This window comes from Rattus norvegicus, chromosome 14 (genome assembly GCF_036323735.1).
Source record: "Rattus norvegicus strain BN/NHsdMcwi chromosome 14, GRCr8, whole genome shotgun sequence".
In the NCBI taxonomy this organism is placed as follows: Eukaryota; Metazoa; Chordata; class Mammalia; order Rodentia; family Muridae; genus Rattus; species Rattus norvegicus.
In genome coordinates, this window is record NC_086032.1 from 66,485,145 (window position 1) to 66,507,547 (window position 22,403).

The window sequence follows — 22,403 nt, forward strand, 5'->3', positions numbered from 1 at the left end:
CACAGTATTCTCTGAGTATTATATTTTATAAAGGGGGGAAACTCCCATAGCTACAAGATCAGTTTATACTTATTATAGTTCGTACTATTATTAATTTTGTAAATAACTTGTTGTATAACCAAGACTTTTTACAACACTGACAAACTCGCTGGCAAATACAATACGCTTCTTACAACCAAGCGCTCTTAAGATGTAAGGGACTCCCAAAACCATCTTTCAATGTTCGACATGGAAAATAAAAAGGATCATAGGTGTTGGGAAGAAGCAATCCTAAGTAACAGGAGGATATCTAGACATGACTATTTTTCTATTTATGCTAAAGTGATCAACAGTTTGTTGCATTCTAATCTTACCTCCAAATCTCATTTCTGAGCAGTACTGCTTGGTGGAAATATTTTGACAGCCACAATATGCTTAAATGGGTTCTTAATCATTCTAGACAGGGGGCACATTTATTTCAGACTAGGAGCAGGCTATGAAGTGAGAGACTCATTAGGAACAAAAACAGAAGAGCTCCAATTAAACCAACTGCTCGCTGGCAAATCCCTGGTCTCTTGGAGGGCAGCTTTGCTTAACTAAGGTTTATGGAACAAACAAGCCAGTTTCAGGTGTCATTTTGGAATAGCCAGTCAAGGATGACTCACAGTTGGTTTCATGGTTAGATTACTTCCCATTTACTGTTTCCAAGGGCCGTAGAGAATCACGACCTCCCTTTGGCACTACTGTTTCCTTCTGAGATAATTACTGAAGCGTGTTCAAGGTACCAGTAAGTTCAAGTCTCTCCATCACGGTTTAGATCCAGGATACATAATGATGTGTTTCTTTCAACAGTTTCCCTTGCACAATGACCTTCCCGAAAACCTGGAATATGGCATCTGTTACTTCTAAGATGAGTTCTTACCAGTTGATTGTTCTTTCATGGAACTTTTTTCCTATGAGGTATATGTGGTCTTCCAGAAAACTCACTTAACCTTTTGAGTCTTCTATAGCAAGAACATTTATTCATTGGTTCCAGTCGTATCTTTGGAAGCCAAATTCTCAAATCCTCATCACTAAAAAGTTTTAATCTCGTAAGAATGAAGGAGTTAAAGGACTGAAGGAGCTGAAGGGGTTTGCAACCCATAAGAACAACAATACCAACCAACCATAGCTCCCAGGGACTAAACCACTATCCAAAAAGTACACATGGACAGACCCATGGCTCCAGCCACATATGTAGCAGAGGATGACCTTGTCGGGCATCAATGGGAGGAGAGGCCCTTTGTCCTGTAAAGAATCGATGCCCCATTGTAGGGGATGTCAGGGTGGGGAGGTGGGAGGGAATGGGTGGGAGGGAGTGGGTGGTGGGTGGGAGTGTGGATGGTGGGTGGGTGGGGGAGAACGCTCATAGAAGCAGAAGGAGATAGTGGGTTTCTGGAGAACAAACTGGGAAAGGGGATAACATTTGAAATGTAAATAAAATAGTCCAATAAAAAAAGTCCAAAAAAAAAAAAGAGGGGGGGAAGAATGTTTTTTAAAAGGCAGAATTGTTACTCTTGTTATTTATATTTATTAGAAATTTTACTATTCATTCTAATACTTTCTTCCAAAGTCCAGGCCTTACATCAGAGGAATATGCACCCTTTGTATCAAGAAGCCTTTGATGGCACTCCCAGGAAAATCACATGGAGTATTCACTTTGATGTTAGCATGGAAATGGGAAGAAGACTTGGTTGTGAGGACTTTCCAAGCTGACTCTCGTTATGTATCATTGAGAGATTCTCTGCCTTCTGAACTCTAACTAGCTTAGACTTGCAGTACACTAGGCTTCTTCAGCCCCCACACCACATCGTGCCGCACGCTCCTCCCTCACCCTTAGTACTTGGCTCACTATGTCCCAGGCAAAATCCCACTTTCTTTTCAGACCCAGGCCAGCTTGTACCTCCTTGGTCCACGTGCTCATTCTGCCCACATCAATCACCCCATCTTGAATCTATTTGTATAATCCATTACCCATCTCCATCACCCATCTCCATCCACGCACCCTCACCATTGAACATCTCTGTATCGTTTGGGTAGATTAGGAACTCTTGGGGGGAAATATTTCCAGCTAACCTGAGGAGTGTCTGATTCATGACTAGAAAAGAAAGAGCAAGTTCTTCTCCTTTTCCCATCGCAGGGCTTTTCCAGCTCCTCCTCTTCCCTCACACGGTATTTGCTACCGCCATATTTTATAAGAGTTGGATAAATAGAAATGTTATTTCCTGGAGCAGGGTTGTTCTCAAAGAAGTAGCTCCTCAACTTGTCTCTACTGTGTTACTATATCTATTGGTTAAAGCTTTAGTAGCACATCTGTATTTGTCTTCCAGTTGACTTCTAAATGTGCATGTTGCTTGGAAGCCAAGCATCATGCATTCAGAGGCCTGACTGTTTGCCCTACTGCAATATTCCAGAATCTCGAATAGTTCTGAGTTAAGGTAAACCTGCTAAACAAAGGTTCACCCTTGATTAACTTTCAAGTCTGTTGCTCTGGACTTTAATAGTGCCATTCCTAATTCACGTTTATGAACCAGTAAGAGATACTTCACTTCTCTATACCTTAGTTATCCCCATTCTAAGGCTTTCTTTTGCAACCATATTGATGTCAACACTTTGACAGGGTGGGTGGGTATGAGCATTATATTCTAATGTAGGTCATTAAAGGCTGCATGAAAATTTCAGGAAAATTAAAGCATCAGGAGAAATATATAGTATTCTGAAAAAGCTGCCATGGTCAAATAAGACAGTACCCAGGGCACCCATCACAGGACCTGTTACTCCTTCACACATGAAGTCACACAAAAACTTCCAGATGCCAGCTTCCCCAAATTTGATCACTTCATTTTGAAAGAAAGTTTGCCAAATAATATTGTTGAGAAATTCACCAAACTCATCCAATTCTAGTAATTTGAGAGATTATTTGATCTGATCCTTCTAGTAGGTTATATACTTAAAAAAAGGACTAGACAGATAACTAAAGATACAATGTGTCATGAACTTTATTTAGTAAATATTAATAAATTACCAACCATTTATCAATTCAGTAGCCAGAATTGAAAGAATTCATGCTTGCTGGGATTAGGCATCCCGGTATTTATTCAGAATATACTTTGATAAGTGGAAAACTGGATAATCTCAAGGCACCCATTAGCTTCATCTAAGTCATGTATGTATCAGTAATGGTCATATTCTCCTGGATATTTTAGGAAAGAATAAATTACCAGACAAATGACTTGGAACATATGGCTTCTAATGGCTACACACTGAACCACTTCATATGACCAGATTGATATCAGAAGAAAATCATCAAATCATTCAAGATAGCTGATCTGTAGTTAATGAAATCACAGAGCTGCTGGTGCTGTGCACGGAACAGTCCACTGTAGTATGTGATTAATTTCCACAAAAGAGCTACAGTTAATATGGGAGGATTTGTGTATTTGTCTTTAATATGTGCCAATAACATATTACTAAGCCGGAGACAAGTAACACTTTGGTGATCCCTCTATTTCCAAAGTTGTTATAGAGTTCTCCATTCATTTAATCCGTGATTCCTCTCCAATGTTTTCACATTTATGCTTACACCATTCACTTTTACATAGTCCACCATTAATACTTAACATTCTAAAATTCCATCAAACAGAAACACCCAATTTAAATTTTACATCTGGCATCCCATGTAATAGTTTGCATCTCTCTGCTTGTTTGCACCCACAATACTCATGTTGGAAGCCTGATGTTGACTTTTCATTTGCAGGGGGTCCCCCTCACTTCTTGTTTTCAGCAAATGTGGAGGAGTTGCTCTTCTTTTCCAGTTTTTTTGACACATGTTCTCCCTCTCTTCTCAACTTCTCAGTTCCCCTTCACTTTTACTTGTGGGTTTCTCTTTGGTAGCTGTTCAGTATTCTACTTTTGGTCAACTACATTCCTGCCTTGGGCCATCATGGACTTTCTCATGACATGGATACAATGCCGTGGTAAACTCTCTAGATATCCCAAAAATTATGATGAGATAAACATCATGCTAGGCTCACTGTTTCTGTATGCCCAAATGCTTTCTTCCTTTTTCTAGTTCATCCATCAGTTAACCAACCAAGCAATGAGTTTTGGAGTCATCTTTAGACCTTTTGTTGTTTAACTAAGCAACAAGTTGTAGTTATTTCATACTTCAAAACATTTTTTCTTGAGTTTCCCCTCTTTACTCTGTTTTTGGTTTAGGTGACTATGAGAACAGACATTACCTTCTGTTGCCCAGAATGTTACAAATCTAAACCTTGTCATGTCTTTAGTTTGTGATGATGTACCTCACTTTTTAAATGGATCCTGTAGCCAGAGGAACCAAATACACAAATATCATCATGTCACTTGACTTCATGAATTCTTTAGTAATGTCTGCTGAGTTTTAGATGCCAGAGAATGACACGTCTGGCGGGTATGATTGGCATCTCATTATCTAAGCAGCCTCATTTGTAACCACTCACTCACTTGAACTGACTCATTCTCAGTGTTATGGAATTTCTAACAGCTTCCCCAAATACATCATAGACCTCTGAAGTCCATGTCTTTCATTAGAAATCACCTCTATCGGAATTCCAGTCTTAACTTTATTAAGGGAATGATCCTTGTTTACCATTTAGGACTCCGGGGCACACTATGTCCCTAGAGGATGCATTCATATAGTCCTAGATGTGGCTGCTTCTGAAAAATGATACATGTTTTATTTAGTCAGGTAGCAACAGCAGCAGCACCCATTTCTATGGGAAATCGCATACCTTGGAATCACTTTTCTACCACTAACCTAGTAAAAACTGTATGTCCTTGTAAAATTCACTCTGCTACTGTGGTTCTAAATTTCTGTTTGCCAACAAGATCTTTACGCTAAATATTCTCCAAATTCTCTCCTGCTTCTGTGTTCTGCGTCCTTTCTCTAGGAACAGCACATTTCAGAGTTGTCAATAAAACAGCGGTGTAGTACATATACAAGCCTTGTTGTTTATTGATCCTTCCCAGGTAAAGTGGCTTTTATACGAAATCAATGCGTGTGTTAAATGTATTCAAAGTAATTGCTTTCTATACTTAAAAAGCAAACACAATGAGCTTAGAAATGAGTCCTTCCTAGCCCCACCTTGTGGATCACAGGGTTATTTTCTGTTTTCATTGATAAGAGCTACCAGCCCTGAAAAGAGACTGCAGACCAGAAAGGACATGGACTAATAATCTGTCCCAGATTCCTACCTTATAACTATCGTTAACTATCTTTGTGCATTAGCTTCTTTAGTATTAAAGTAGGCACAATTGCAACTATGGGACATCAGTAGATTGAAAATATTTCAAACTCAGGACAGTATGTATGAACAGAGGTGACAGTCAGTTATTATTTCACTAATTAGGAGGGAATAGTCAAGTCAGTGACCACTGAGTCTTTCACAGGAAGGGGGCATTTATATCAGTGTAAGTAATGTAAGTGAATGGTATGTTCTTGTGCTAGCTTGAAAAATTCAGGAATAAGTTAGATTTACTGATTTATTTTACAGACAACAAAATGAAAGCCGAAGATGTCAAATGATTTATCCCAAGATATGTCCCTACCACCTGATGTCCTTAAGCCTGTGCCTCTGGGGAAAAGTGTAGTCCTATCGCTTTCCTTTACATTTCTGTAACTCACCTTGCGCTGCTGTCACCCATATCTCTACTGAAGCACGAATTGCTATGCTGGTCCCTGAAAATTTGATTTGCAGTCTAGAATGACCAGTGATTTGCACTGTAAATGTGTGCCATGTGTTGCTGATGTTATAATTTGCAATGTGCTTCTGTAGATAAATGCATTCTGAAGCATCATGTCTTGTCTAATTGCGAATGCATTTCTTCTTCTTCTTCTTCTTCTTCTTCTTCTTCTTCTTCTTCTTCTTCTTCTTCTTCTTCTTCTTCTTCTTCTTCTTCTTCTTCTTCTGGAAGAACACTGCAAACATCAGTACATACCCTCTAATCCCCTTGCTGGCTTTGCCAGCCTACCCTTAGACAAGAATACAAATTTCTGAAAAACCATAGCCCCAGATTTATCTCATAAAAATTGTAGTTTGCTTTGCATGGTGTGTTTATAGTTGTACTTTGAGCTTACAGAGCGCTCTGTGAAGGCTGTAGTGTGTGAGATGAGAAATTGGCCGTGGGACTCAGCATCTACTCTGTGTGAAGGAAAGCTGTGCTGCTATTGTTCTTCCGAGTAGAGGAAAACTACAGCCCTGTACCTTCTGCAAAGATGCAACACAACATAAGTGGAAGGAACCAACAATACCATCTATTCATCTCTTCAGAGAAGACGAAACCTATCCTCTCTCCAACTTCATTTGTTAAATGTGCTGTGAGAGCCCCTTGCTCCTGCTTCTAATCTCACATGCAGCCAACCTGTTATCAAGGGTTTTAAGGAACTTGGAAGCAAAATTAGCATTGGTCAAATCACTTCTGAGGAGAGCCTTTCACTTGGTGGCCAAAGGAAAGGGAAGTAATAAAACAAACAGGCAAGTAAGACATGTCCCAGAATTCAGATTCAATTAGACCCCAACTTCAACAAGTGCTTTTCGGGAGGAAAAAAGGCATCTTTAAATCTCTCAGTTTCCTTATTACTGGTAGGCAAAGATAATACCCTACACAAAGAGCAATCCTCACAGATAAAAGGATCTACATGAGGACGTCGTCACCACATTATCTTGAACAAAGAAGACATTCCATAAATTCTTGTCATCATTTCTTAAGGTTTCTGTGTATTCGCAGGCTCTTATTTCCCTACTTCATTCCCTTTTTGCTCACAGCCCCTGAAAGGCAAAGCGGGTGCAAGCAGCTGGAAAGATGGCATTTTAAACCCTACCTTTCTCATCCCTCAGTTAGGCAGAGCAACGCAGCTCCATCAGCAACAATGGGAAATTCCTCTCCTATCTCTCAGCACTTAGAAAAGTCAGGTGTTCTCCACTTCAGCACCCACTCTCCAGGCAGGACAAATTAATCATGATTTTAGCAGTGCAAAAACTTCAGTTACTTCACATTTAGTCTAGTTTCCCCTAAATCAATTTCTCATGAAATTAAATTGTGCCCCCCCTTAGAGGTAATTTGGAATTACTTTATTTATTTACATTTTGATATAGAATATTTAAGAGTAACTCATTATCTCTATTGTTGTTAATTACAGGTAGAAAGGTGTGTAATTTTGAAAATTAATATTTAATACTTTGAGGAGATACTTTTTCACCATCATCAGCGGAAAAAACAAACAAACAAACAAACAAACAAACAAACCTTACTGCATGTGAGGTTTGTCCTCTGATGCAGGAAACTTTGAATGAAGATGACATTTTTTTCTAATGACATTTACAGTCACATGAGAAAAAGCCAATGAGGGGAGATGAGGTGACCTCTATATCACTGTGGTAAGGGAGAAAAGAGAAGAAATTTGACAGAGATGTCTTAGAAATAGAAGACTGTAATTTTGAATAATGTACCTTCTAGGCTTCCTAAATTCAAAGTAAATAGATTAATATGTCTAAAGACCTGAAATACAAGCCTGCCCAGTATGAGCAATCCCAGTGAGGAAAGAAATCTGTGTGGCCAGAGTGAGGAATGCAGAGTAATAGGAAATGAAACCAGACAGTTGTCATTAAAAAAACAAATCTCACAGCCCATTGAAAATGACTCTTTGGATTTGTTTTTGTTGCTTCTTTTTATTAATTGGTGTTTTACAATATGCTTTGATGTTTTCTCTTCTCTCAATCCATCCAGATCTTCTCACCTACCTCTCTATACACAACTTTCTCTCTCTCTCTCTCTCTCTCTCTCTCTCTCTCTCTCTCTCTCTCTCTTTCTCTCTCTCTCTCTCTCCAAAAAGGAACAAAACAAAACAAAAATACCTTCACAGAAAGATGAAAAGTAAAAAGAGACTAAATACCAATAAGATGATAAAAAGGTCAAAACAGAGCAAAATAAAACATTTCTTAAACATTAAGACCTATTGGAGAGTTTACAGCAAATAAAGCTTATGATTTGATGGCATTTTAAAAGGATTTGCTCTGACCATTGTCTCAACATACTAGACTGAAGCAAAGCAAGAACAAAGGCTGACTGTTAGTGCATCAGGCAGGAAGATCAGGGTGTTGGTTTTGATCTGAGGCATAACAGTGAGGTATTGGGCAAATATGTTTATTCATGGTTTATATGGTAGCTGCAGGTTCTTCTGAATATCTAGAATAGTTGCTGTTTGCCTACCTGCGGAAGTCATCATCCTGAGAAAGTTGGAGGAGGTGGAAATATTCTACCCCAACCTATTTTCTATGCAACAGTCGCAATGGCTTCTCTAAACTACAATTTGATGTTCTGTATACAACTGTTCAATGATTTCCACAGTCTCCCCAATGTTAAGAAAGAAAAGCCAACTCTCTCAGTGGCTTTCAGATAGCCTTTGTGAAGTGGGTCCTGCTTCCATAACAGCCCTGTACCTTGTGGTAGAATATTTTCTGAGCCAATTCATCTTCTCTGTTGTCTTTCCCCCCAAAAACCTGCATGGGACACTAAGCTGTTACCATGTCCTAGATGAAGTGTGTTCTCTCCCTTGGTTATGAGCTGTTTTCCCTCTTCCCATCCCCAGCATAACATAGTTTCATATGTTTTTCTTCCTTTGCTCTTCCTTCAGATGCAGCTATGATGAGACTTTGTGCTAGATAATCTGACTGGTTTCACTTGTGCCTGATTTTTTTAATTGCATTCCAATGATGAACAGCTTTTCCACTCAGTGTGAGATCTGATAACTGTTTTTCTACTTTCTGCAAATCCTAGTGGCTCATTGATGCCAAGAAGACAGGAGCCACCTCAATTATACACTGCCACACCACTAGCACTTGTTGAATTGCCTTGGGTAGGATGTAACAGTTTAGGAAATTTATAACTTATCCCACAGACTATGTGGCTAAATATGCTAGCTAAGATATTAAGTCATTCTCTATTGGCTATTTGTTAAATACCCCTAATTATATTCATATCTAAGGCCATGGCCTCATCTTCTGTCACTGAAAATGCACTGAGAGAAAACAGAATGTTGGGAAAATATGAGATGTAGGCGACCAGTCCATCCTTCTCCTAATTAAAACTTATTTTGAATAAAAATACTTATTTTTTCCCTTTAGTCATGTAAATGAAAGCAGTGGTGATCTGAGACAACAATATCATAATATGATATTTATGTTGTCACTATAAGCTTTCAATGGAGGTCCTGTGTTGCACTTGAAAATGCCCTTAAGTATTGCTTTCTCTTCCCTACTGGTTTTTAGTCTGCTGCACATATAGAGAGACTCAAAAGCAGACCCATGCATTAACCAATACAACAAATTGGCCATAGGGCCCAAATATAAGCCAGTGGATGGTAATCTTTCTGTGTTTGGTACAATGAGCCATTAACCTCTTTACCTTGATTCTTCTGAGACAGCATTTGCTAAAGTCCCCATGGACCTCTCCCGTAGCTTCTACCTGGTCCCACTTGTCTGTTTTTGCTTTTAGAGCGACTTTTATTTGCTTTCCTTCATAGGTACATCTTTTCTGTGAACCCTTCATTCATCCTTGTCACCTCAGTTATTACTGTTACATGAGTAGTTTTGGGGTTTTAACCTCTAACTCTGACTTCACATTAATCTCTAAATCTGATCCACCTTAAAATAGATCCACATTTTAAATCATCAGCTAATCTGGCCTTGGATTCTTTGACAGATTCCCAAACACAATTTTATGAAAGTTTAATCACTTTCACCTCTACTACATGCTCCTCTTTTCCCCCTAAGATAGTAGAGTGGCTATATGACTATTTAAGAATTTCCATCTCCCTAGAAGAGTGATCAGAGATGTGTGTGCCCAATGCTCTAATTTACTAGGTGACCTACCTATCTATACATTGGGATTATTGATTCAAAAGCATTTGCCTGACTCTGAATACAGCAAGCAGGTCCTTCCTGTTTGATGTTCAAAAGCTTAGGCAAATAAGATCACTGAGAGAATTAAGATTGTGTCTCCTGACTTCAGTCTGACCCTCACAGCCTTTTGCTGTGAGTGGTTGGCTTCCATTTTGTACTCTAACTAGATGAAGCAAAAAGGACAGAGCTATGATTGTCTTACTCCCCAGAACAGCTTGTTGCATATTGATTAGTAAACTTTTTTGTAGATGTATGAGGTTCCTCATCATTTAGACTCCCCCATATTTTACGTTTGATGTTTCCTATTAAGTTCTCATCCAGAGGGGAGGTAAGGATGCTCCTATATTGCTGATTCCAAGATGAGTGTGTATGAGGAAGTAGGCTTAAAGCACAATGGGATTTCAGAGGCAGCAGCAAACAAAGAGACTGGAAATCAGTCAGAGGGTAGATGGAAAGAGAGTTGCTAATCTCAGCTTCTGACCTTTGTGGATAGAATCCATGTGGTGTCAAAAGCCTATATGAGAAAAACAGTCTATCTTCTGCTATGTAAACATTCAAAAACCTAGTTAGTTACAGAAACTCTATCACCAGCAAGCTCTAGCTGCTTCTGGAAAAACAATGTCACAAGTTACTAAGAGGGCTGCATATAGGTCACAACTATACAAATGGAAATAGATAGAAAAGGAATATGTTAAAAATTGAAAAAACAATGTGTAAGTTCTGGGAGAGTGATGAATGTTGTGCGAACAGAAGTCCTGGCATTTGGTAGAGTGTAACAGGGCAACAGTGTCCCAAAATATTTTCGTTGGAATTAATCCTATAAGTAAGTGATGGGAAAAAGTTATAAGGGAACAACGTTGACACATGAGACTATGCACAGAGACTCTAAATCACAAATGCAAAAAAAAGCATTCAACTTGATTGACTCCAATCCAGAGAGATTGAATTGATTACAGCTTATGAGAACTTGTCTAAAATGTTCCTAAACACTGAACCTGAACATAATGGATGTGGTAAGGAATCCTAATGGTGTCCTGTGTGCCATTAAAAGCTACCAGAGAGCTATAGGCAGAGAATTTTCATAACATTCACTTTGACTTGGCTGCTGTGAAAGCTACTGTGCAGGTGTGAATGTGTAGACAGTCAGGTGTTTGTTACATGGCAGCTTGCCACATGTAGCTCTGGAACACAGCAAGGGACATGTTAGCACGCTGGTAAGAAGTGATATATACAGGTCAGAGTTCTGAGGTGGAGTCACATACTAGAATGGCTTGGATGTTCTGAAAATTGAAGAATGATGATTAACTCATTAGAGGAAAGCTGCCATTTTTAGTCAAACTCAAACTCCATCAACTCTGACTGATGTCCATCTCACACCCTTCCTGCTCATCTGCTGCCTCTGAAACCCCACTGCACTTTAAAGGCTTTGATATGTGCACCTCAAGGCCAAAAATGTGTGTGAGTCCCTCTTTACCTGTCCCACTTTTATCTTCTAAAATTTATGGTTTTATTTTCTGCCCTGAAGTGTTTTGCCCTTGGAATAAATTGAGTCTGAGTTGTTCTGATGTTCTGAGGAATGGCTGAAGGCATACATGAAGTGAGACAGTCAGTCAGGGAAGGAGGAAAGTCCTAGGGAAGTGGATGATTCCTAGTCAGGCCAGCTGTTCCTAAAGAGCTTTCACCAGAGACTGAACAACACAGCTGTATTTGCTAGGCTATGGCTTGCTGAGAGTGAAGTTCCCAGAGGACATTTGTGGCTGACCCACTGGGACTCAGACTTGGGCTCTGAGAACAGGTTCTCCTGACAGAAGGAGGGTCCCAGCTTTCTCTTCCCCTTCCCACCTTTGTAGTGAGTATCTTAACAGTTCCACATCATAGCAACCTCATTTGTAAAAATGGCTATTACAGAACAAGCACCTATCTGGGTACTGGCAAGATCCTAATGGTTGTTCTGAGAAGCAGAGGACTTATCATACCCACTGTCCTGCCTTGAATGCCATAACTGCACCCATCTCTGTTTCCCTGACAAAGCTGTGGGGCAGGTACTTGACCAGTCTCATGTTATGAATCACTGGCATAAAACACCACAGCATCCAACCGGTTAAAAAGCCCATCTACACCAGAGAAGGGGAAAAAAAGAAAGAAAAGAAACATTGATAGGAAGCCAAAATTCTTGCCTATTAAATCCAGTTTTTTTTTCCCTGCTGTTGTTGACCTGAATAAACCAACCCTCCATAGCGCCAATGTTCTCTTTTTATAATAGACTGCTATAAGACAGGAGAGAGAGCCTGTGAGAGTACAAACACAGGTAAAACTACCCTAATAGCACGGGTGAATGTAGATGCTGACAAAGGGTTAGACCTGATTTGTAATTCCACTGTGTAAGAAATCAACCCATTTAAAGGTGGTAGTCTGAGGACAATGCATTCTGTCTGGAAGGAGAGTTCTCTGACCACTTGAAAACACTTAGGATTCATGGGTTAGGGCTGACTCATACCTAGATGAGTGTAGTGTGCATGAGCATGTGCATGTGAGTGTCCATGTATGTGGAGGGTTATATGCATGCCCTTAGTATGTATTCATCATGACAGCAGAGGAAGATACAAGGTGTCTCCTGTAACTCCACTCTTATTAGACAGGATCTCTTAATGAATTAGAAGCTCTTAGTTTCTGCTTTGGTGGCTGGCCAGCAAGATTATAGACATGTACTCATAGGACTGACAATCTTTATGCAGTTGTGTTTCAAACACAGGTCCTCACTTCTGCACAGCCAACAAACTTACTCACTGAACTATCTCTCTATACTGCACATTTAGCTTGAACTGGAAACCTTTGTGACTGAAGACCAGTGCACAGTTGTAGTTTATCTGCCTTAGCTTATTTGAAACAGTTCGCTTGGGGTGTTATATGAGAGTGCTCTTTTTCTAGATAAGAAATAACTCTGCCTCCACCATCATATGTAAAAAATCATATCCCAGATATGCATAAGAAAGAATGTTGATATGCCTCTGCATAGCTCATAGGATATTCCTGAAAGTTAGTTTACTTCTGGACATTTTTTTCAATTAAATCTGACCACTAGCGTGACCTTCTTTGTGAGTATTACCATGTATTCATTATATATGGTGAAGGGTTCCTTTCCTAATATCTTGAAGTCTACATACATATTTACAGTTCAGTCATAGAATGTCTAATTAAAGCTGACCTTTCCTTCTGGGAGATAAATCCTTTTCTATATCATACACACATGGACACACAGACACACACACACACACACACACACACACACACACACACACACACACACCTTCATGCAGAGTTTTCCCAATGGGCTTTCCTTTTCCTAATACAATAGAGTCAATATGTGGTGGTTTTACATTAGACTTCTTCTTTAGGGGTTGGGGATTTAGCTCAGTGGTAGAGCACTTGCCTAGCAAGCGCAAGGCCCTGGGTTCGGTCCCCAGCTCCGAAAAAAAAAAAAAAGAAAAAAAAAGACTTCTTTAAAGAAGTATTTCTTATCAAAATAATTTTGGGATTACCACTCTGTGTAGGCGGAATAAAAGTTACCTAAAATGTCTATATTTGAATTTCTAAAACTTGGGGATATTTTAGGTCATATGGTAAAGGGTACTTAGGTTTTCAGTGAAATTAATATTGTGAGTCAGTGATCACAAAGTAACTACTATATTCTTTAGGAAGACCTAATATAATAACAAATCTAGTGCAAAGGGAAGCAGAACAGTTTATGTCAGAGTGATGATACAATGTGGAAAAGACCTAGGCATTGACCATTTGTAGCACCAAAAGCCAAGACTGGCTACAGCAGGGTACCATTCATTGAAGTTTTAAGGAGAAATAGGCAATTCAAACTCTGGCTTCAGAACTGTAGGATAATGAATCTGAGTTAATTTAAACAGCAAAACCTGAAGGAATTTGTCATCATAGCAAGAGGAAATGGACATAACATTATCTATTTGCAGCCTTATACTCACATTGCACTCACAGAAAACAAGCAAACTGAGAGAGATCAGCTGTGATGGTAAGGGCTAGTTGGAGGAGATAGATCATAAAGACAGGTCAAGGAGAAAGAGATCCTTTCTATGTCCCGAGCGCCTGCTGAAGAGGTAGGACACATTTTTCTTTGCTTAGTCTATTTTAAAATTAAGACTTGGAGTAGACTCAGAGAAATGTCTGAAAGTAAAGAACACTGGCTGCTCTTCTAGGCAATCCAGGTTCAATTCCCAGCACCCACATAACAGCTAGCAACCATCTGTAACTCCAGTTCCAGTGTATCCAACACCTTCTGGCCTCTGCACCCACTGAATGCATTTGATACCCAAACATACATGAAGGGAATATATTCAATACACATAGAAAATGAGTAAATTTTTAAAAAGTAAGCCTTCCTCAAAAAGATGTATTCATGCATGGAGCTCCAGCATCACTAGCTGCTACTTCACAATGGGTCCCGGAAGCTCTTTATTCATTTGATAGTTCTGATTTAAAGACAGTTGAAAATGTCAGCATTCAAAAGCAGTAAAACAGAAATGAGTAATATTAGTCGGTCTTTTATGGCCATTCCCATGCCTTCTTTCCGGGCAGCAGCAATTTCTCTGATATTCTAACTAGAATTTCATACTTCTATGGTGTGCATTTCTTTCCTGCTTATGTACAAATTTTAATTCCTGTTGAAAAACACAGGAGAAAGAGAGCCAAAGACATGGTTATGCTTCCTCGCTATCAGATGTTGCCCAGTAACCTCAGAGAACTCACTCTTAGAGAACTAGCGCCAACCACGAGCCTGATCACTTCCTGCATCCCACTGGACCTTCTGTAAGCATTCATTTGTTTCGAGTTCCATTCACCATGAACAGAGAAGGGAAGCAGCTCTCTGCTCTGAGAGAGAGGGATGTGACTCATGGGTCTCCTTCATTTTGACACAGCCGAGGAAAATGATCTCAGCGATAACCATGTCTGTCTGCACACTCGCTTACATGCTCACTACTAACGGGGATATCAGGGAAAAGGGAGGGAGGGAAGGAAGTCGGGGAAGAGGATAAGGAAAACAAGGGAATTGAGAAACTTTTTGAGAAAGGAATTTTGAAGACTTTGCAAAGTATTCATTCTGACAAGTTCTTACAAGTCTATAAAACAAAGAGCGATGGAGAACACCGCTCACTCTTTCTGCAGATTTAGAACACATTTAAGGCTAAGTTTGCTCGGTTCCATTTCCCAAAGCCTTGCTCTAGTGCAAGGGATGAGCTAATGCAGCGTTAAGAGCACTCCTCAGGCTCTGAGCAGCATGCACGTAAAAACTGAGGAAATCAAACTGATGGCATGGCCATGATAAGTCTAGGTAGCCAGGCCTCAGCGAGTGGGAACGTGCCTCCGCTAAGATCAGACCTGGAAGGTGGAGCTAAACCCAGCAGCGCTAGTGCAGTGTCCATGGAGATGCTGTCCATCCTGTTTTTAAAAGCATCCGCTCCTTTTTAAAGGCCATGTGAGGCCGCCGCTGAGACAGCCAAACTGAACAGATTCTCTGTGTGTGTTGCTGTAAGGACTCTAACCACCAGTGGAGCAAGGAAGAGGAATTAATTCAAGAGAAATATATATATATTGCCTGTTACCTTTTCTGTAGTCCTTGTTTATTCCTATCTTAAACCACAGCTGAGCGATCTGTGGGTTGCTTAAGCCTAGTGCCCCCATTCCCTTTCTGTTCTTAAATGTCTCAAAAAGGCAGCCATAGGATTGGTTCTTCCTTTCCTTACATTCCTCCCTTCCCTTTCTTCTTTCTCTTCTCTAATTCCTTAGGCTTCTTCCCTCCTCTGTCTATATTGAGCCACTTTCTTAAATCATTTCTTTCTTATTTTCCATCCAATCTTGCTCTCAGGAAGGAATAAACATATATGCTTCAGGGTAACACTAGGGGCATATCTTCCCTTTTGAAGACCAATGACATGTTAAAATTCATTTATATTTGTTCACTGAGATCGTGGTTTATTTTTAAATTTTAAAAAGTTATTTAAAATAGAAAGGTTAACACTATCCTTCACCCCTCACATACATGATTGCTGAATCTCTAGGGAGCGATCCTGTGGCCAGGTCCCAGCTCCTCCGTATCTGGCACAGAACATTAGGCCAGTAACTTAAGCTTCTGTATCACTGGATCTCCATCTATAAGGGTTAATATTATTATATTAACTATCTCTATCAGATAGTATAGCAGTTCATAGAGGGGGTTTGCATAATGTACAAAGTACAATATATGTCAATTAATAGGAGCTCAATGTTATTCATATATTAATGATAATAGAAAAAGTCAGAAGGCAAGTATTATACTGGAGACTCTCTGCCACTGTAAGTGAAACTAATGAGGTGGAGTGTGACAGTTTTGATAGAGAGGCCACATGAAAAGGGATATGAAAAGAGACAAGAAATCGTATGGTGGACGAGAAAAATGAACCTGGAACTATTCCTATGTATAGGAAGTAGGGGAGAAGGAAAGGAGGCAACGAGTTGTATATCACCACAAGTTTATCTTCTAATAAAAAACTTTAATTGTACATTTTAATAACTTGATAATTTATTTTATGAAGATTACATAATACACATGCCCTGATTATAAGGCACCTGGGAACTATTATAATAATACATCGTGCAATATCACTGCAAGTTTAAGATGCAAAAAAGTTTCCCCTCAATTCCCTACCTAAAATGTAATCACTCTTATGGATTAAAGAGAGCACTCAGACAGGGAGGTTTTGTTACTTAATTGTTAAATGGATATCCATATGCATTTAAAAAAAAAATCCATTCAGGACACTTTTACCAGCCTTTCAGACTTCCCCCTGAGCTAAGTGAAATATATGGAGTCTTGTTTGACCAGATAGTTCCCAGGGAGACCATTCAAGGAAGTTCTTCCATATATTGGAATTGCAAGACAGAGGGACATGCAACATCTCAAAGCAGAGAAGAAACTTTGAGTAGAATGGAGGACACATGAGGTTGAAGGGTTCCCAATACTATGATGAAACAAACAAAAACTTTCTAACTACAAGACACCAAAGAGTCACATGTTGACCTTGCCCACTTGTTTGCTCCTTTGGGTTCTGATGTTAAGGGACCTCTTCTCGAAAATGCCCGGTTTGAGCAACAGTTTGTGGATACCCTTTCTCCTTCAACGGAAGGCTTTATGACTCTCAAACTCATTCATAAAGACCTGTGTTAGGCCTCTTTCTTAATTGAAAACTTCTTGAAAATTTCAGACACACCGATGGCTTACTTTCCTTAGCTCCAGTGAGAATTCACTTTTCTTTTAAAATCTCAAAGCTTCTTAACTTCTTTGTCATCCTACTTTTACCTGTATTAAAGCAAACAGGGTGTTGATGAGCTAGGAAATGTAAAGCCATCTTGTTCTATTCTTGGGACATTGGATCCCTAAGAAGTTGATTCCTTCCTTCCTTCCTTCCTTCCTTCCTTCCTTCCTTCCTCTCTCTCTCTTTCTTTCTTTCTTTTTCTTTTTCTTTTTGACAGAGTTTTTCTGGGAGTAAAGGTATGAGCCACCACACCTGGCTTCTGTCTCTTTTTAAACATTCTTATTCTTTAAAGATTTATGCATTTAATGGGCATGAGTATTTTCCCCTCATTGGGTATGTGTATCCAATGCATAGCTGGCACCAAGAGAGGTCAGAGGAAGTTGTAGGATCTCTTGGACCTGAAGTTACAGACAGTTCTGAAATGCCATATGAATTCTGGGAACTGAATGCAGGTCATCCACAAAGCAGCAACTCTTAACCACTCAGTTATCCCACCCACTTCAGCATCTGTATTTTAGTATTTCTAAAGGCTTGTTGGGGACGATATATTTTTTCCTTCTCCCTAATATTTATTAGCTGGACCTAAAAATTAGAGTAACAAGACACATTAACAGGATAAAACTTAAGAGTTTATTAATACTGGTAATATGTATAAATATGGGGTAGACATATTTTAAGGGTTACACTTTGCAGATTATATGCCATCTGAAAAAAGAGTAATAGATTATGAAGAAATGTCAAAAGGAAAGGTATCTGTTCTTTTAGGGGTGGTAAATTAAAGAAAGTAAAATACATGGTAGAAAATAATGAAAAATGATGGTTGCATATTCCCAGCTGAGCTTATACAATTATGGTTGTATATATGCTGCACAGGAGAAGATGAGTGTCTGCCAAGGAGGAATTTACGATTTTGTCCCTTGTCTTTAGACTGAAACTGGAAGGCCTTTGATATATCTCCCATATCTTAGTTACCAGTAGCTCAAGATAACCTCTATGCCAAGGAAGTCAACCACTATGCTATCAAACTTAAAGACTCATCAGGAGCCCAGAGCTCCCAGAAACTAAGCTACTACCCAAAGAGTTCACATGGACAGACCCGAGGCTCCAGCTGCATATGTAGCAGAGGATGGCCTTGTTGGGCACCAATGGGAGGACAAGCCCTTGGTCCTGTCAAGGCTGGATCCCCCTACCCCAGTGTAGGGGAATGTCAGGGTGGGGAAGTGGAAAGGGGAGGTGGTTGGGGAGGGGGAACACCATTACAGAAGAATGGGAAGGGAATGGGATAGCAGGCTTATGGACAGGAAACTGGGAGGGAATAATGTTTGAAATGTTAATAAAAATAACCAGAAAAAAAAAGAAACAAAAAAGTCATCAGTACACTGTAATCTTGTTTATATTTATGAAAATAGTAGAATAGGCAAGTTTGATAACAAGTACATCTTTAAAAATATTTTCCTACCATGCTCCACTCCACTGTGGATTTATGTGCAGTCAAGCGTATGTAAGATGCATTGCTATAAACCCCTGGCATGTTTAATACAAGTGAAAGCCGCTAACATTGTAAGAAGTAGCAAAGAAATGAAATTGATCAGGCATTATCACTAGAAAGATCTTAAACTGAAGCTGCAGCCAAAGAGAAGGAAACAATCAATCTTGCAGTTCAGTAAATCATCTCCTTTGAGAGCTTACAGGATCACAACAGATCAATATCATAAAAGTGGAGGCCTATTCTATTCTCTTTCTGTCTGGATGGTCCACTGGTGTGACCACACCCCCTTTCAAATAAGTTTTCGCTTTCCTATTTTCTACTTCCCAGTCCCTCCCAGAGCCTGACATGGTCACCATGATTCATGGGGAACGGAGTAGGGAAGAGCAAAGTATATAGGACATGACACCTGTGAGATCCATGTTAAATCTCAATTCTTCCAAGTATTATTAGTAAGATCTCAGACAAATTATTCAACTATCTAAATTCTGGATTTCTTCTCTGAGACCAGAGTGATAATATGACTAATAGGATTTATGAAGGGACAAGGTTTATAGCAAAGCCTGGCATAATTTGTACAAGTGTTGATGGTGGTTACCTGTTGAGTGAATATCTTTCACATCCTGGTTTTACTCTTTATTAATGTAGCTTTGTGAAAATAACTTAATCTCTGTGCCACTTGGTTTTTACTATTTTATTTTATTTTATTTTTGTACAATGCATGGTTGGACAGTGGTTGAGTACATAGATATTTCTTTTAAGCATCTGACACAAAATGAAATATACCTTTATAAGAGACAGTCATGATATTTGGGTTTATTCCTGGTGCCCAGAAAAGAAAAAATAGCACCGTGACTAAGGTACTGACAAGAAGTAGAACCAGGAAAGGAGCAACATGAGCAGCTACTTCCTCTAAGAGAGCCTGCAGAGCCTATGAGCCTTCCACAGTAATTCCCACATCCCAAGGAGGACTGAGGGCACAGGAGCTACACCCAGATCTGTATGTTACAGGTTCAGTTTTATAGCAGCCAGCCAAGAAGGCTGTGGCATTTCTGTTTTAAACTGTTAGAACTGGGTCTTCAATGGAGTTGTTTTCCCCCAAGCAAACCCAGGATTAAGTCCAAGTCTGTTTAATGCAAGTGTGTCTGACATTGTAATAGTAATTCCTGGTTATCAATGAAAACTGTTGTCATTATCAATGGTTACCTCTTTTTTTAAGCTCTCGGCACTACCCCTCATTTACCCAAAGCATAACTGACCTGTGCTCCTATTGCGTCTTGCAGAGATCTCTATTGCACAGGCTACTTTAATCATCATTCACCTCCTCCCAATGCTTTCTCTCCTACTAAAATGTTCCCAAACGATAGGATGAGGATTACTCATCATTTTGTCGATAGGGTACCATTCAGAGCTAATAATGACAGCTGGATAAACACTAAGGAGTAACCGGGTGGACACCTATTGCTCTCCAGGCATGATGCCTGCAACTTGGCAAGCAAATAAACTTGTGTTTTTTAGCCTGTAAAGTGAAGATGACCATAATACCTATCTCGGTGAGCTGTGTGGAGTAAGTTAATTCCTGTTACTTTGCAATTTGGTTGAGCCCATGCTAAGAACTCAGTACATTAACTGTTATTAGAGCCAGATTTATTCCTACAATTCCCTTTAATGAACTGTCTCGGCATCAAAGTCAACAATGAAAATGCTTTCAAACAAGTTGAGTGTCTTGCAGAAGCTCATAGAACATAGAGGCAGAAAGTGAGTTCCTAGGAGCCTGGGAGAAGGCTCAGAAGCCATCCAGGATCCCAGGGAGCTACAGGTGTCCCCAGTGTCTGTCTTGATTCTCTTTACATTGGCATCATCATTGCTGGCCTGGAATTTGGCAGAGCGGAGAAAAGCCAAGAGTGATGAAGCCACTGTGGTCCTGGCATGGCTCAGATTCCTGGGCATCTACTGGACGCTGCCTCTCTGGAGTAGCTTGGGGCAGGACAGGATCCTTGGGGGTTAAGTGCAAACCAGGATTTCCTGTTGATTGGGATTATCTGAGTTAAAGCACATGCTCAGGGTATTCCAAACCAGACTCTGAAGAAGAGGACTTGACCTTTTATTTATTTGTTTCTTAAGTAAGCCCCAAGATTTTTTTTTAACTATTAATGAAGTTTGGGAAACTTTGCCTAGCAGACACTGAGCCTAGACTTCGTAACGATGCCCACCTTCCAAGAAGCAGTTACTGAATTTGACCCTTATGTGGTCTGCTCCGCCCTTCATCCTTGGTTTGTAATCCTGAGGACTGCGTGGATCTTTCTGTAGTGGGCTTAGGGACCAGAACAGCTGGAGAGAGTGAAAGAGCTGAGTTTACTTGGATGATCTTGGCTGCATAGCTTGGCTTGGACTGTTTTTGCTATTGTAGTTTTCTCCACAAAACATAGAGCAGTCTCAGGGACTTTGTCACCAACCCCTCACTAAAACTCCCCTCCGAACCCCCACCCCCACCTCATATCCACAGAGCAGGCTGAGCCTTTTCCCAGAGGAAGCTCTGCGAAGCAAAAGCAGCGGCTGTAGCTGAAAAGGGACACTTGAGCTTCCCAGGCAGCAAACTAGCTCACACAGCCCTGCCCAGCCCGGCATCATCAGCGGGTGGGGTGCTAGCTCTCCGGGGCAAGTTCCTTGGGAGTGTCCCTTCTTCGTGGACCCTGCAAAGTCTATGTTCTCCAACAGATGTTTCTCCCTTCAGCTCTGAACTCAGAACACCCACCTGCCGGCTGCAGCGCAGGGTCTGGAGCCTGGATGCGCTGTGGCTGAGCTGAGCCCCTCCAAGCAAATGCAAGCATCAGCATGAGAGGCTGGACTTTAGCCCAGGTCTGTCCTCACCCCGGGGGGCCGCCTGCTTGGCTCTGCTCTTCAGTGAGGAGCCGCTGCTCACTTTCCCCCCTTGCAAGTCTTTGTTCCAGGCCAGACATTGCTCGGATTCTCTAATTAACTCCCTCCACACCAAAGGGGTCCGGAGGCTGGGATGCTCTGAGAGCTTAGAGGATGCTGACTCTAGAGTGGGAGTCGGAAGGACTGCAAACAGTGGGTATTGTTGTGATTATATGTGCGTCTCTGAAGCTGCTTCATTTGCTGGGACTGATTGATTTTTCGGAAGGTAAAGTGGTCGCTCCCAGTCTGTGCGCTTGGTCAGGTCTGGTACCGAACTGGATACAAATGCTGCAGAAGTTGCAAAGGCTGAATGTCCAAAGCAAAAGTTTTAAAATATGCATGCTTGACACAGAGAGCAGCCTAGTACCTGGACAATTCATTTCTGTTTACCTGGAAAGCTGATGCTGGGAGGGAAGGATTTTGTAGCTTCCTCTTTCTATTTGAAACCAGTTCTTTGGACATAGGGTTCTTTGTGGGTTAAATGTGTCATCGTGAGTGCTTGCTTTTGGTAGTCAAGTCCCTTTTGGCTACCACACCTCGAGGTCATTGGTAATCCCTCCCTCTGGAGGAGTCTTGAATTGTGAGGGAAATGCTGTGTTTGCTGTCATTAGTCAGGAGTTGCTGGGGTGGAGCTGGGATGTTGATTATGATATGAAATGGTGCAAAATGGAGTTAATGGGTGCTCAGCGAAATGGTGTGTTGAAGATTTAATTTGTGTTTTAT

At 40.4% G+C, this 22,403-nt stretch overlaps 1 protein-coding gene across 7 annotated transcripts in view; it reads left to right on the forward strand.

Annotated features, from left to right (window-relative positions):
• Kcnip4 (potassium voltage-gated channel interacting protein 4) overlaps nt 1-22,403 on the forward strand; it is a 1,150,698-nt gene that overhangs the window by 891,848 nt on the left and 236,447 nt on the right. Inside the window, exon 1 of one of the 7 annotated variants that reach the window (XM_017599086.3) lies at nt 1,446-21,906. In XM_017599086.3, the coding sequence (XP_017454575.1) occupies nt 21,795-21,906 (112 nt within the window). In that variant the 5' untranslated portion in view covers nt 1,446-21,794. 7 annotated transcript variants of the gene reach the window in all.